Raw genomic sequence first — 16357 nt, 5'->3', positions numbered from 1 at the left:
GATATTCCTAGTTACTTAGTGGGTCCCGGGAGTTATAACCCGGTTTATTTTAAGTCCCGTTAACTCGGGCTCTTATAAACTCAATTCCTTAAAACTTTGATTCGCTTGTATTTAATATTAGGATTTCTTATTTAAATCCAAATATTTACCAGGTTATTTTTACTACTAACGGTATTTTACCCATCTTTTAGTATTAACGGAGCTTGATTACCAAACCCGTTTTCGGGGTGTTACACTTACAGGGACTAATTTCAACAAACTGCGAAAGTATGCCAATTTGTACTGTAACGAACATTCCGGAACTTGATCATAAGTTAAATATGCCCCGATATCCATTACATAGCTTAGAAATAGGCTTTAAGGTGTTTGGTCGCAAAAATAAACTTATTTGATCACCAGAGACTAAAAGCGTCAAAAAGTGCATAAGTTTGCATTTTCGCGCATATCTTACATTCTGATTATATCCGGACATCCAAAATTTTATGTAATCATTAAAATATTTTATTTAGTGATTGACATGATAAATTCCATTCGTCGCTTAATTTGGATCGTTTTTGCGTTAGTTACGACTTCCGTCGTAATTAACCGAACAACGCAACCGTACGACCAAACGAACCGATACCCAAGATGTTTTTGAGCATATTTTAAGTTCCCTATACTTTGACATCATTTTAGAGCTTTGAAATGGGGTTAACGGGGCTTAAAAGTGCCAAAAATTAAGTTTTACAAGTGCAGGGACCATTTTTGAAATTTCTGACCAGATTCAATGAACCTAGTCCAATTTTGAAGTGTTGATGGTTTTAATGGCTGGTTTTTGATGCTATGAGCTCAAATTTGTTGGTTTTAAACATTCCCATGGTTTTGAAAACCATAAGCCCAAGTGGAGGGCCAAGATCAAAGCACGAAATGCGAGGAACGATCCTAACGGTTTACCGAATCCTATATAAACCCATGCCTTCACTTCATTTCAACTCAAACTTTGGTTCAATCAGCTCTAAGTTGAAGTTATTACTTCATACCTGAGTTGTTTGAATCAAAACTTCCTAGCTTGGACCCTTTGTAAGTCTCTTTCGTGCTTTTTATGCGTTTTTAGCACGGAAGTCAAACAATGTTTGACTTTCTGCTTTGACCACGAGTTGGTCAACACGAAGTTCGTTGAACTTCGCAACTTGAGCGTAATCACGATGGTCATATTCCCTTGTGACTATACCTACTGATTACCACGTTGATTAGGTGTAGTGACGAGTCGTAGTTTTGGTCAAAATACGTATTCTTGCGTATTTTGCAACCAAACTACTTTTGGGTATCAAGACCCTTTGTGTTGATATCAAACTTGTTTTCAAACTTGTTTTCAAACTTCGTTAAACATGTTCTAACATGTTTAACTCGTCACTCTAGGTTTAGTTCTTATATAGGGTCGTAGAATAAGCGGTCTAAACAACCGCTTAGACTTTCGAACCCGACCCGTTTGGTCGATCATTAGGATCCGACCAAGAATATTATGCAACCATAGTTGCATAGGGAATAACCTTTCGAGGTTATACCTTATGGTTACTTTGTTTAAGTAGTTATATGATAGGTAGTTTATACCTTATGAGTATATAGTCCCCTCTTTTACTGTTTTTCAAACGTTTTGGGGTGAAACACATGTGCCTACTTGCTACTTTCATGCTTTCCATGTTTTCATATCATATACTTGCTATGTTCATTAGTACACTATTAGTACATGATTTCATTATGTTTTGCTATGTATGTTCACTTAACATGCTAGCCCATTGTTTTACATTTTGAACTGTTCAAACCATTTGTAACCATTTGATGTATGTGAAGCATTGGTAATCATTTGATATATGCGAACTATTTGTAACCATTTGATTGATGTGAACCATTTGTAACCATTTGATATATGTGAACCATTTGTAACTATTTGAACTGTTGGAGTTAGGGAAGTGATTAGGTAACGGGGCGGGTGTAATGTGTTAAAAGCATGGTGGATACGCCGCTGGTACTTCCTATATATAAGTGCTTTTAACACATTATATATCGTTGCGTGATCTAGATCACTTGGGTAAACGATTTTGAAACGATGTCACACAATGATGTTTTCTGAATAATATAAACCATACGAGTTTTGTTAACGAGTTTCTACGATATATTTTACAATTTGATTTCATAAAACAAATGTTTTGGAGTTAAGAATCATGGCTACGAGATTTTATAAATCATATCCAACTTGATTTGAGTTGGTTAATTATGTCGCAATACTATACTTTTCAAAATAAGGTTTTTAAATAAGTATTGCAACATGTAAAACGAGCTATGGATCTGACACTCACATAAAACCTATGTACTTGCCGGCATTTTTATGCTGACGTATTTTCATATGTGTTTCAGGTACCATAGTTGATGATGTTTGATGATGATACTTGTGTACGCTCACATAGGAATGGATGAGGCCTTAGTGACTTAATAACAATGAAAGTTTATTTGTTCCTGTTTTGTGATCGGTGCAGTTTAGGCACACTTTAATTAATATTATTTATAATCTAAATGCATCGATATTGTCACAAAAGATACGGATTTGATTGGTTTCTATATGTTGTGGGTTATGAAGATAACATGTGCTAAAATGTGGAATTAATAAAAAAAAGTCTCTACGAAAGTGATCTACCATTTATATTATGTGAAATAGAGTTTTCTATTATAATTAAATGCCATTGATAAATACTTGTTGCAATTAATTGTTTATAAAATGAATTTACTTGTATGATGGATATGATTAATGGGGATGAAAAGAGTTACGTAACATGATCATACATACCATTAAATGAGTTTTGAGAATTTAATTAAATATATATTAGTCAAAATTTGATTGTTTGTGAAATTACATGGCATATTGGCAGGAAGCAAGTGTTTTAGAGATTGGATTCAAAACCTAAAAGTAAAGATAGTGGGCCGCTTGAGAACATGCATATTCAACCAATATGGGGGGGACTCGCATACAGGAGATACAAAAGGCATTTGACTTTTGAGACAGATCCCATCATCATATGAACACACAGTGAACGAATTGGGGGAAAAGAATTAAATGGGTTTTAAAACTCTCATCATATACACTCACATGGGCTTGGACTTGTTTTTGACGGCAGAAAAGACACGTATACATGGATTGGGCCGAGATATTCATAAGAAGGAATTAATTTTGATAACAAAAACATCATCAGCCGTCAACGATAGAACCGAGGGACGAATTAAAGTAATATTATTCCATCTTCAAGCCATTCAAGGAGGTTCAACCAATTCGGGATGACAACTGATGCGGTAAAGACGACCATGAGTGGCTAGGCTCTTCGTGGCTTCCTCCGGGCGGACGGTTCAATTAGGTTTTTACTTTATTCAGTTTAAACTCAGGTTTGGATGTATTTTTGACCTTGACAAAGTTGTATGAATACATTGATGTGTTGGTTTCTTTGAACTATTTACATGTGTTTTGAGTTATTGCTTTACAACTTGTTCGGTTGATGACAAAACCTAGTAACTTGTTGAGTGACATATAGTAGGTTGACTCACGCTAGTAAATAGGATTATTCGAATTATAAAAGATCTGATGACAAAGACCTATGTTTGATTACCATCTTAAATTAACCAACTTTCCAACATCATGTCTATGTGATGGCCAATTAACTGAGTAAACTGAGTTTTGTGAAACCTACAACCTGAAGTTTGGAGGAAGTTACGCTTTATAAATCTGATATCTTTTCTCGTAATTAGCTTAAAGTTTTCTTTCAAATTAATCAAAACCCCAATTCTAGAGTAGTAGTAGTTAATTAAATAATTTAGCTAAACGCTAACCACATATTCCCCGTGGATACGATACCCTACTTACGCTATCTACTTAGTTTAATTAGGTTTTTGCATGACCCTTACGACAGTCATCAAAATGGCGCCGTTGCCGGGGAATTAGTGCGCTTAGTGTTTTTTTAGTTAATTAGTTAGTAGTTAGTTGTTCTTGTTTAAAAAAAAAAATTCTCAAAAACCCAAAAATATTTTTTTTCTTATTATATTTGTTAGTTCGATATTACGCTCGGGTGCTTTGTTTGTGCTTGTGCCGGTCTTTGAAGCATGGATCGAACTTATCAGCCCGAGTTTAATGAATTTGAGGGTGTTGATTTCTCGCAACATAACCGACCAATGCATCAGCAAATGAATTTTCAAAACAGACAATCACCGACTCAAAACCGATATGCTAGATATGATGTAGGTGAAGTGGATGGGTATTATGACCAGTTTGGATGTGATGGGTATAATGATTTTGCGCCTCCACCTCAACAGTTTATTCAAAGAGGTCAGAATAGAGTCAGTTTGGGTGAGCAAAGGTTTAATAATGCTCAACAGAATAGTTATGGAAGATCTAGTGTTCCAGCTGAAGGTCCGAATGATGAGATAATGGAAATGTTGAAACAAATGAAGAAGGATCTAGAGTTACGAGCTAAGGCATATCAAGCATTAGACAAGCAAGTTGCTCAGTTGGTGATTGAGGTGAAGGAAGTGGCAGACTCAAGAGATCAAGATAACTATGAAAGCAACTGGCAGACTCAAGAGAATGAGCAAACGGGTCAACATGAGTCGGATGATAACTCCATCAATGAAAAGTTTGACACCATCATGGAGTTTTTGAAAGATATTCAGAAAAGCAATGAGGTCAGAGATAGGGAGGTCAAGGCGTTGTCACAGCAGGTTGGACATTTAGTTGAAGAAGTGGCTATCATCAGAAGAAATCAAGATCAGCTTCTTACTGATTTCCATGAAAATACATCTCACAATTCTTCTCACACGAGTGTCCACATAGATGAGGTAAGTACTCCTTCTTTTTCTGAAATTTCTATTGTTGAAACTCATTTACCCCAGGGTGTTGAGGGTGTGGCAGATGAGATAAATGGGTCTGAGTGTAAGAATGAACATGATCAGGAAATTAAAAGTTTTACAAAATCTATAAATGGTTCAAATGGCAAGCTTTCTGAAATTGGTAATTTTAAAGTAAAAGTTCCATTTCCAGACGCTTTAGTCGCAAACGAAAATTTAAGTAAACGGGCACCACCTAGGGGTGAAAGGTGGAAAAGTTTTGAAAAAATAAAAATAAATAAACCGTTTCTTAAACAAATTAAAGAGAGCCCTGATCATGTTGAGTGTTTAGAAGAATTAAGTAACCATAAACGACGTCACAAATTTCCTAAACAACTTAATCTAACTGCTAGTGTGAACGCTGTTTTGATGGGTACCTCTCCCCCGAAAACTCAAGATCCAGGAACACCTGTTATTTCAATACAAATTGGTGATGTTAAATTAGACATGGCTTTGTTAGATCTTGGGTCTTGTGTGAGTATTTTACCAGGGAGTTTATATGATCAGTATGATTTTGGGTCACTACAAAAAGTTAAAACCACAGTGGTGTTGGCTGATCAAACTCCTATAGGTCTTAGGGGGATTATAAAGAATGTGATTGTAAAAGTTGGTGAATTCTATTATCCCGTGGATTTCCTAGTGCTCGATTATGCTAAGAATGCACAACCAACTATTATTCTAGGCAGACCGTTCTTAGCTACAACAAAGGCTATTATCAATTGTGCTGAGGGAACGGTCAGAATGAGGTTTGGGGATACGAAAATGAGTTTAAAGTTGTTTTCTAATTCACCTAATCACAAAACTGATAAATGTGGATCTCCTGAAAAGGAGAATCAAACAGAGAAGAAAGAATGTTTTATGACTGACAGGGTACTTGAAGATAAAACAAAGAAGAAGTCAAAGAAAAGGAAAAGGAAAAATGCTAAGGAAGTTCTTGAGTTCGATTGTTACAGAGAAGCCTGTAAATGGTATGATCAGGTATGGGAAGAAACTGATGGTGAGAATAGAACAAACTCAGGAGCTGAAGGAAGGAAGCATCCTACGAGACCACCATAACCGACAACCCGGGTATGGTCCGGCTGAAGACCTTAACAAAAACTTAGCGCTGACCGGGAGGCAACCCAGGTTTTGTTTTTATTTCATCTGTTTTTGTTTTTGTGTTCGAACCGGACAAGTGTGGGGAAGTCGGAGGAGGTTTGGTCGCTCGTCGAACCTGTTTTCACTCGTTTCTCTTTGTTATTAACCGTTTAACCTGTTTTTGGGAGCTTGTGAGATTTGTTTTGCAGGTGTCGATCGCTTTTGTCCATACTCAATCTCCATTTGGACGAAAGTGATTCGAGTTATGTCAAGACAAGCGTCCCGAGTTGAAGCAGCCGCGAACGAAATGCTATACGGTTGCGGTGGAACGAGGCTCAAAGGATTCAACCGCGCCAAATCAGGGGAGTCTGTTCCATTTGTTGTTGTATTTTTGTTTCTATTTTTATTTTCAGTTTGTTTGGTCAGTAGTTTCTCGCTCCATTGAGGACAATGTAGGAATTAGGTGTGAGGAGGGGAGACTAGCGTCTAGTGTGTGTCTTGTGTCTCGTGTCAGTCATGTCAATTGTGTCAGTCGTGTGTAAAAAAATTAAAAAAATCAAAAAAAAAAATCAAAAATCCAAAAAAATGTTTCGAGAAGTTTTTGCAATAAATGGAAAATGATAGGTATAATTGGATCGTTGGCATTTAATTATTATATATATGAGATAATAAACAGTCGATCACACGTCTAACTTAGGATATGTGGGTAGGCCCAGCCAGCTGAAAGGTTTCTTAGGATCGATATAATATACTTCAATTAGGAGTCTTGTGGGTTCTCGCCTTAGGAGCTATAGCAAAGCTGAAACTGTGGAGAGTATAAGAGGTACGTTATAAATAAAAAGCTTATAAGTTTTTCTGATTAAATTGGCACACCTGTTTCTTTTTGTGAAAACAAATCCGAAACAGTGTGGCGCCCGAGAAAAAATTTTTACATCCATTCATTTGAGTACATGTGAAGAAAAAAAGAAAAAAACGAAGCCTATGGTATTGCCGCGGGGATGGCGACTCATGCGGTACATACCCTCTAGGTGGAGTTATTAAAAATATGTGAAGTTTATGACATTAACCATGGGGATGGTGACTCGTGTGGCGTATGTCCGCTAAACTGATCATAAGCAAAAGCATGTAAAGCTCGCAATATCATCCATTATCCATCATGAATTTAATCGGAATAACATAAGAGTTTTTTATATAAGACGGTAGATATAATCTTTTAACCTTATAAGCTTTAAACGGGATTAGGTGGCGTTGTAGTCTTTTGAGTGTGAGATCCATAGATAACCATAATTACTTGAACTTAAATGAATTGTGAATAAGGGCTCGGAAGCTGGCGGTTGGGTTTAGGGGACAGTATACTTGCAATCCTAGTTAATGTGTGATCTGATTTGTTAATAAATTAAAAGAGTATATCGAATGCCGATGTTTCTGATTGTGATTCCTTTGCAAATAATTTTTTCGAGACGAAAAAAGATAAGTGTGGGGATTTGATCGGTGCAGTTTAGGCACACTTTAATTAATATTATTTATAATCTAAATGCATCGATATTGTCACAAAAGATACGGATTTGATTGGTTTCTATATGTTGTGGGTTATGAAGATAACATGTGCTAAAATGTGGAATTAATAAAAAAAAGTCTCTACGAAAGTGATCTACCATTTATATTATGTGAAATAGAGTTTTCTATTATAATTAAATGCCATTGATAAATACTTGTTACAATTAATTGTTTATAAAATGAATTTACTTGTATGATGGATATGATTAATGGGGATGAAAAGAGTTACGTAACATGATCATACATACCATTAAATGAGTTTTGAGAATTTAATTAAATATATATTAGTCAAAATTTGATTGTTTGTGAAATTACATGGCATATTGGCAGGAAGCAAGTGTTTTAGAGATTGGATTCAAAACCTAAAAGTAAAGATAGTGGGCGCTTGAGAACATGCATATTCAACCAATATGGGGGGGACTCGCATACAGGAGATACAAAAGGCATTTGACTTTTGAGACAGATCCCATCATCATATGAACACACAGTGAACGAATTGGGGGAAAAGAATTAAATGGGTTTTAAAACTCTCATCATATACACTCACATGGGCTTGGACTTGTTTTTGACGGCAGAAAAGACACGTATACATGGATTGGGCCGAGATATTCATAAGAAGGAATTAATTTTGATAACAAAAACATCATCAGCCGTCAACGATAGAACCGAGGGACGAATTAAAGTAATATTATTCCATCTTCAAGCCATTCAAGGAGGTTCAACCAATTCGGGATGACAACTGATGCGGTAAAGACGACCATGAGTGGCTAGGCTCTTCGTGGCTTCCTCTGGGCGGACGGCTCAATTAGGTTTTTACTTTATTCAGTTTAAACTCAGGTTTGGATGTATTTTTGACCTTGACAAAGTTGTATGAATACATTGATGTGTTGGTTTCTTTGAACTATTTACATGTGTTTTGAGTTATTGCTTTACAACTTGTTCGGTTGATGACAAAACCTAGTAACTTGTTGAGTGACATATAGTAGGTTGACTCACGCTAGTAAATAGGGTTATTCGAATTATAAAAGATCTGATGATAAAGACCTATGTTTGATTACCATCTTAAATTAACCAACTTTCCAACATCATGTCTATGTGATGGCCAATTAACTGAGTAAACTGAGTTTTGTGAAACCTACAACCTGAAGTTTGGAGGAAGTTACGCTTTATAAATCTGATATCTTTTCTCGTAATTAGCTTAAAGTTTTCTTTCAAATTAATCAAAACCCCAATTCTAGAGTAGTAGTAGTTAATTAAATAATTTAGCTAAACGCTAACCACATATTCCCCGTGGATACGATACCCTACTTACGCTATCTACTTAGTTTAATTAGGTTTTTGCATGACCCTTACCAGCGTCGACGACGCACATACCAGCGTCGCCGACGACCAGTTTAAAGATGGCGTCGAGGAGGTAAACCGTCGACGCCTTATGTTGCTGTCTACGGCATACCTCCTCGACGCCATCTTTAAACTGGTCGTCGGCGACGCTGGTATGTGCGTTGTCGACGCCGTCTCACACACAAAAATCCTTTTGACTCCATCCACCCCTACCTACGGTACTTTTTCTCGACGTTAATTTGATGCTTGCCGTCGCCGACGGCAATTCCGGCATCTTCTACGCTTATTCCGGTCAAATAAAACAGTTACGTAGGGTCGTAGATGTCTGCATATTAAGTTTGAAGAAGAAGAAGGGTGATGTCATGCTGACATCATGCAGGCATCATTTTTGACTCTTTTTTTTTTAGTTATTTTATGTTATTAATTTTATTATTATTCTTATTATTATTTTTTACTAAATTATCGAAAACATTTTTTTTATTTATATTAATACTAAACTAACACTAAACTAAACTAAATAGATAAACTAAAACGAATTGTGAAGGGAAATATACAACAACAATTAACTTACCACCTTATGGTGGTCGAATGGCGTGCTTGCCGCCCACAAACTCCTCAAAATCACCCACCGGTGATTCATACCATTTGTTGCCAAACGGTCCAAACTTTCTCACCTCCTCTTCCTTCTTCTTTTCTTGAGGTGACTTATTTGCTTTCTTCTTCTTGACCGTCTTCTTCTTTGTTTCTCCAAACCTACCAACCATAGCACAAACCTTTTTGTTTGGATTCATGTCCCTTTTAGGACACTTATCCTCACCGAGTGGGTTAGTAAATTTTGGAAAAACATTTAAATTTAATTCTTGATCCCCAAACTTCATGCATACCGTTCCCGTTGCACAATTTATGGTGGCATTAGCTGTTGCAAGGAACGGTCTACCCAGTATGACTATCGGTTGGGTGTCCTCAACACACCCAACATAGTCTACTATCAAAAAGTCCACTGGGTAATAGCAATCTTCCACCTTCACAATCACATCTTCCACCACCCCCCTTGGATGCGTGGGAGTCTGATCGGCCAATACCACGGGAGTGTCAAACTTTTTCAATGGACCAAAATCGTATTGGTCATACAAACTCCCGGGCAAGATGCTCACACAAGCTCCAAGATCGAGGAGCGCCCTCTCGATTTTAAATGCTCCAATTTGAATTGGAATAAGAGGATCTCCAGGATCTTGAGCTTTTTGGGGGAGCGCACTCGATAAAACGGCACTAACATGAGATATCAAATCAATCGGTTCGGGTAATTTGTTGTGCCGTTTTTCGATGCTTAACTCCTTTAAGCATTCCACATAGGCCGGAACCTTTTTAATGTCATCGAGTAACGGTAAATTAATTTTTGCATGTTTAAAATTTTCCCACCTCTCGTCCTTCAGTGGGTACCGTTCCTCAACTTTTGATGCATTAATCAGTTTAATTTGATTTAAACAATTTTCACAAAAAGAATTTTTATTCATTTTTTCAATTATAATTTGTGAAATCGTTTCTTGTTCATTTTTACTTTCCGACTCATCTCTAGTATTTCCCACTACACCATCAACGCATTGTGGTGGTGGAATGCTTTCAACACTATTACAAACCTCATCATTTGAAAGAAGACTTACCGCGCTAATGTGTACCTTCCTTACATTGCCCGTGCTTGAGCTTTGATGCTTAGGGTTCACCGTGGTGTCACTTGGGAGCTTTCCCATGCTCCCCCTTATTTGTGCCATTTCCTCCGCAAGTTGGCCCACTTGTTTTGCTAATGCTTCATGCGATTTGTCCCGAATTTCGTTCTCCTTCTTGGACTCTTGCATCATTGAAAGCATTGCATCCATTTTGGCACTCAAATCACAACCACCTCCTTGATTATTCGTCGACCCGTGACCATCTTGATTGTAACTTCTTTGGCGAGTTTGGTGCGAATACCCACCTTGATTCCCCGATTGAAAATTCGGGTTCATTTGGTTGGAGGCATTACCATACCTAAAGTTAGGATGGTTCCTCAACCCGAGGTGGTAAGTGTTGGAGTTCATATCATATTGCCTTTGGTCCCCATACACTTGATTTACCTCTACGGTGGCTCGACAATTCTCATTCCGGTGACCGATGTCTCCGCATTCTTCACATACGGCGTATTGCACCGCATTCACTTCCCTTTTCTTCATGTGTGCCAACTCTCGCTCTAACGTTTCAATTCGATCCTTAGAATTCGCATCACGATCGGGCCAAGACCTTGAGGTGGGGTGCTTTTTTGCTCGATCAGCCGATTCTTTCTCTTTTGACCGTTTGCTCATCCGTTCCAAAAACTCCCAATCATCGTCTTCATGGTTGCTCAAAAGAGTCCCGTTGCTTGTCGATTCGAGACGATTCCATGTTGTGTCATCCAACCCACGTACAAAACACTTCACTAATTCCCACTTTTCTATTTGGTGATGTGGGCATCTCCTCATCAATTCTTTAAATCGAGTGAATGCTTCATGCAATGGTTCACTCGATAGTTGCCGAAACGACCTTATTTCATCCCTAGCGTCGTCGGTCTTCGCCATCGAATAGTATTCGTCTAAGAAGGCTTGTTGCATCTCACCCCATGTCCGGATGCTATTCGCCGGAAGTGTGAGAAACCATTGCTTTGCCTTGTCTTTCAACGAAAATTGAAATAACCGAAGCTTAACTTCCTCTAGTGCGAAATTGTGCCCCCCAATAGTATCACAAATGGAAGAGAACTCCGTTAAATGTGTATATGGCTCGTCATTGGACCTCCCATTGAAGTGAGGAAGTATGTTGATGTAATGCGGTTTACAATCAAACATCCTCCTTTCGCATACTATCGGAGAATTATTCTCGGTCACTATCGGGCGGAAACGGTCATTTACTCCCCGTGGAGGTTGTTGACGACGTTGTGGACCATTAACTTCTTGATCGACCGGTCTTCGATTATCCCGTCTTTGACCTCTTCTATCCTACCTTCGATTATCCCTTGGGTTACCACCTCCCACGAAACGAGGAATCCGGTTAGGGTTTGCATTGTTGTTGTTGTTATAAAACCCATCATTCCGGTTCCGTTGGTTGTTGTTTCGTGGTTGACGGTTGTTCCCATAACCATCATTTCTTCCACCCCCGTAACCGTATTCGCCATCCCCAACGTAATTGGCATTTTGGTAGCCAAACTCCTCATCATCATACCGTCTATCATTGTAAACATTTCCCTTATTCACGTAGCCCCAATCTTCATCATCATTAGCCCGATCATCGTAGTACCCCCCATCGTCCGAATTTTCCGTATGAATGCTTACGTTTTCCGGCGATTGATAACCGGGAACACTATACGGTTCATCATCGGGGATTGCATTCCTTAAATCGTCGATGTTGAAAAACGGGTCTTCATTCGCGGGATTGCCGCGATCACGGTTACCTCTACGATCGGAGTTGACATTCCGATCATCAAGGTTGATAGGTAACGATGCTTGTCGGTGAAGGGGTTGTTGTTGAGGTGTTCGTTGGGTGTTGTTGGTATTTTGGTTTCGGAAAGGTGGCGTGGGTGGTCTTGCGTTGGTGTTACCACCCGGTTGTTCTTGGGGTATAGGTTGGGTGTTTTGAGCGGGATAGAAAGTTCCTCGGGATTGGAATTGATTTGGATTGAGGTTTTGGTTGGGATTGTGGTTTGCCATTGAATCGGTTTCAATGGTCGGTGTGAGTGGTGGTGTTTGGTTGGTTTGATTAGAAGCAAGAGTTGCTTCTAACCGGCTTGCTAAGTTTCTTCTTGCGAGTCTTTCAATTTCCGGTTCGTAGACTAGAGGTGAAGTCCTCCCGGAATTTCGTGTACGCATGCACTACCTATAACCTGCACAAGTAACACACCCCGCGTAACAAGGAAAAAGACAATACAAAAAGAAAGCAAAACAAATTAAACAGTTAATCACACAAATTCAAACAATATCCAAACACAAAGCGCACGCACTCCCCGGCAACGGCGCCAAAATTTGATCGGAGTGTCGCGCTCCGGTCAAAGATAATATTTATAAGCCCTAAATACCCTTAACAAATAGCTAGTGGTAGTGAGGGTCGAACCACGAAGAGTATGTGGTTTGCGAATGGACCTTGAATGAAATGTAGAAATTGTCACTTTTATGAAGCTTGCTATTTTGTTTTTGTGTATTTTTATTTGATTGAAAGATGCGATTTAAAATTACTAAAGTAATTTGTTTGATAACTACTAAAAACAAGCAATTGCGATAATGTAAATAAAGGTTTTGACAAGATAGAGAAAACAAGGTTCACACCCGGTTCGGTAATTGCAATCCTAGGGTTCTTACAAGTTTTAGTTTTAATTCACTTGAACATGTTATTAACGGATTTCTATCATCAAAGCTTAGGTGCCAATTGCTATCAACGCATACACGGACCACAATGCACTTCGTTACTTCGGACAAGTAAAACCTTTTGAATGACAAGGCATAATTGCAGAAACTTGTTTCGCAAAGTCAAATTTCATAACTCACTCGACAATTCACAAATATAGTTCAAATGCAAGACAATTGTCAATCAATTCAAATACAAGTCAAGTTGTCACAAAACCAAACTAAATCATTGTTCAAACCCTAGACTTACAATAACCTACACCGGGGTGAAACCTCCAAGAAATTAGCCGCTCATGGTGTAAATGGCATGATCAACGGATGCACGAGACTTGAATTGGGTCATCTTGGAGCTTGAAGATGGATAATTGGATGATTAGGGTTTGGAATGGTTGGTGGTGATGAATGGATTGAAGGATGAATGATGATTAGGGTTATGGAATGAAGATTGGATGGTGAAATCGAATGATTGTGGATGATTGATGGTTGTAGAGATGATGATGGATGGATTGGGGATGAAGTGGAATGGTTGGTGAATTCGAGTGGAAGAGATGGTGTGTATTGGTTCCAAACCTTGTTTTTCAAACTCCAAATGAAGTCTAACTCCCGAATTGAAGGAGCTAGGACCAATAGGAATCGAAATAAACCCCCAAATGGCCAACATTCGCGTTTCAAAAAATCAACACCCGTCGCCGACGGGCCTGACCCCGTCGCCGACGGGTTCCCAAAATTGTTCCTGTGGCCGACGGGCTAATCGTCTGGATACGGCATATGTGGCATACGGGGTTATCTGGGACCCGTCCGGGACGGGCTATACCCCGTCGCCGACGGCTTCTTGAACACCAGTCCCCCATTTTTCATCCTTGCACTTCCGGTTGATCCGTAACACATCCCGGTGCTCCGGTTTTCGACCTGGTGACCCGTAAAGCTCCCGAAAAGCTCCTTAAACTCCATCAAACCTGCAAAACACATTCTTGATTAAAAGTAGGCTATTCGAAACTAAAACTTACGTAAAAACGTTAAGTTAAACAATAACAAGCACCGGGTTTCAACCACGTATCATTTTGTTTCTAATTCTAGTGTAATGTAATACATTTAATTCAATAAAACGAAACTGTTTAATCCATGGTTGTGAAACAATAATTCTGTTACAACACTCCCCGACGTTTCTGCCACGTTTTGTTGTTTTACGTGGTCGAGGTGTGACACCATGGAGTGAAGACAATGAAATTGAGTTGATTCAAGGTATGATTGGTTATGTAGATGAAAAGGGTAAAGACCTTTTTAGTTTGCATTCTTATGTGCATAGATGATTCTTAGCCACTTCTTTTTTGGCTAATAAACTAAAAAATCTAAAACCAATCAGATTGTTTGGAGCAGAATCATCTAGACAGTCCTAAAAGATTGTCTAGTTTAACCTTGTATATTATTGATCTTACACAAAGTCCCTGGCCACGGGAAGAGAGAGGATGCTCTATTAAAGAGAGCATATGATATAACTTACAAGGTGTGAAAAGACATAAATGCCCTCACATGAGGTGCACATGATATAACTTAACATTTTAAATAAACCAGGTTAGGGCTAAAGGACGTATGGTGTAATGAGTTTTGCAAATAAAGGATTATGACTATAATTATTGAAGTTAAAGTGCATTCGTTGCAATCCAATACAAACATAAAGGACAAAAAGTGTAATTTGCCCTTATTATTACCCACCACCATCGCCCTAAATTGATGAAATTCGAAATGCTTTACCTGGATCTGAGCTGAGTAATGAAGTAAGCTCTCGTTTTGTTAACCAACATCTTGTAACTCTGACCGACAACAAGATTGGAGTGTGTTGTAGGTTTCTGGTTAGTGAATTTTTCAATCTATTTTCTCCAACTATGATTGGAACACTAGGATGATTGATGATGAGTTTAATGCGGAAAATACTAAGGGTATTGCTTCATATGTTAGCAAGACTTTTGATAACTTGAATACTAAAAATCAAATTATTGCTAATCAATTTGGCAGTTACTCAAAACTCATTAATGACATAGGGGGTGTTTGGGTTAGCTTATTTTGGAGCAACACTTATTGACTTATAAAAGTTAATAAGTTGTTTTTTGAGTGTTTGGATTTGCTTATTTTAGAGTGGTTTGTGTGTATGAGAAAACTAGAAGCAACAAGGAATATTATTCCATTTATGGTTCAACACACAGTATCATTGGTTGTAACAAGAAGTGAAAAACGTGCAGATGGACAAACAAATGCAAGATAATAGAGTGGTAATGCTGGACAATGGCTAGAACTGGTGTTTCTTTAGTGTTGATGTCAACAAAGATTTGATGTCCCATTTTGAAAACAATATGCTGTAAGCCGACCCCACCATTGGGCTAGAAAAAATCGTATCTTGGCCTGTTAGTAGCTAAAACGCCGCCCTCATTCCACCGCATCACCTCCGCACTTACGACCGGAGAATGATTCTTCCGGCCAACGGTTTTACTGCCCCATCAGTTTTGGTGGTCACCGAACGACGACCATGAGGTGCTCACGCGTGCTGTACAGAAATTGTTTAACCCATCACGTGGAAGCTGGTGGTGGGTGGGGATCGGTGTGGTGTGGTGGAGCGGATCACTAGTGGAAGGAAGGGTGATAGTATAGTGTGTCACTAGGGTGGGGGTGGGGGTGGAGGTGGGGGGGGGGGTTTAGGGTTTTTAAATGTTGAAACGATAAATATGCCCCTCTACCATAAAATATTAAACGGAATATTCTAACTCCATTAGAGGCATGCATCGTGTAATATTTTGCAAGCAGAATTGCACTTTACGATATAGTTTTAAGGAAAACTAAAGTAAATTCTTATATCTAAGCATGAACTCTGCTCTTTCCTATATTCTTTCCCTTTCTCTTTCACATTAGACGAACGCCCCATTAAAAGTTAAAGGTTATGTTACCATTTTAAAGTTTGACTTCTGTAACCAATTAGAAGTCTTGTAGCCATAGTTGGACACTATAGGCCTAACTTTGCTTATCACAAGGATTAATCAACATGCCATGCCGATACTTATCTCTCTCACTAGACTCGTTTTAACTTGCACTCC

The 16357-nt window shown here is 38.5% G+C and overlaps 1 protein-coding gene across 1 annotated transcript; it reads right to left on the bottom strand.

Annotated features, from left to right (window-relative positions):
- Positions 1 to 9452: 9452 nt before the first annotated feature.
- Positions 9453 to 11462, bottom strand: LOC110914317. The gene has a single exon (XM_022159116.1). The coding sequence runs from the start codon at positions 11460 to 11462 to the stop codon at positions 9453 to 9455; it is 2010 nt and encodes a 669-aa protein (XP_022014808.1).
- Between the last annotated feature and the right edge of the window lie 4895 nt (positions 11463 to 16357).

This window comes from Helianthus annuus, chromosome 15 (assembly GCF_002127325.2).
Source record: "Helianthus annuus cultivar XRQ/B chromosome 15, HanXRQr2.0-SUNRISE, whole genome shotgun sequence".
NCBI lineage: Eukaryota > Viridiplantae > Streptophyta > Magnoliopsida > Asterales > Asteraceae > Helianthus > Helianthus annuus.
The sequence above is the reverse complement of the archived record's forward strand: the minus strand, read 5'-3'. Positions and strand labels throughout refer to the sequence as shown.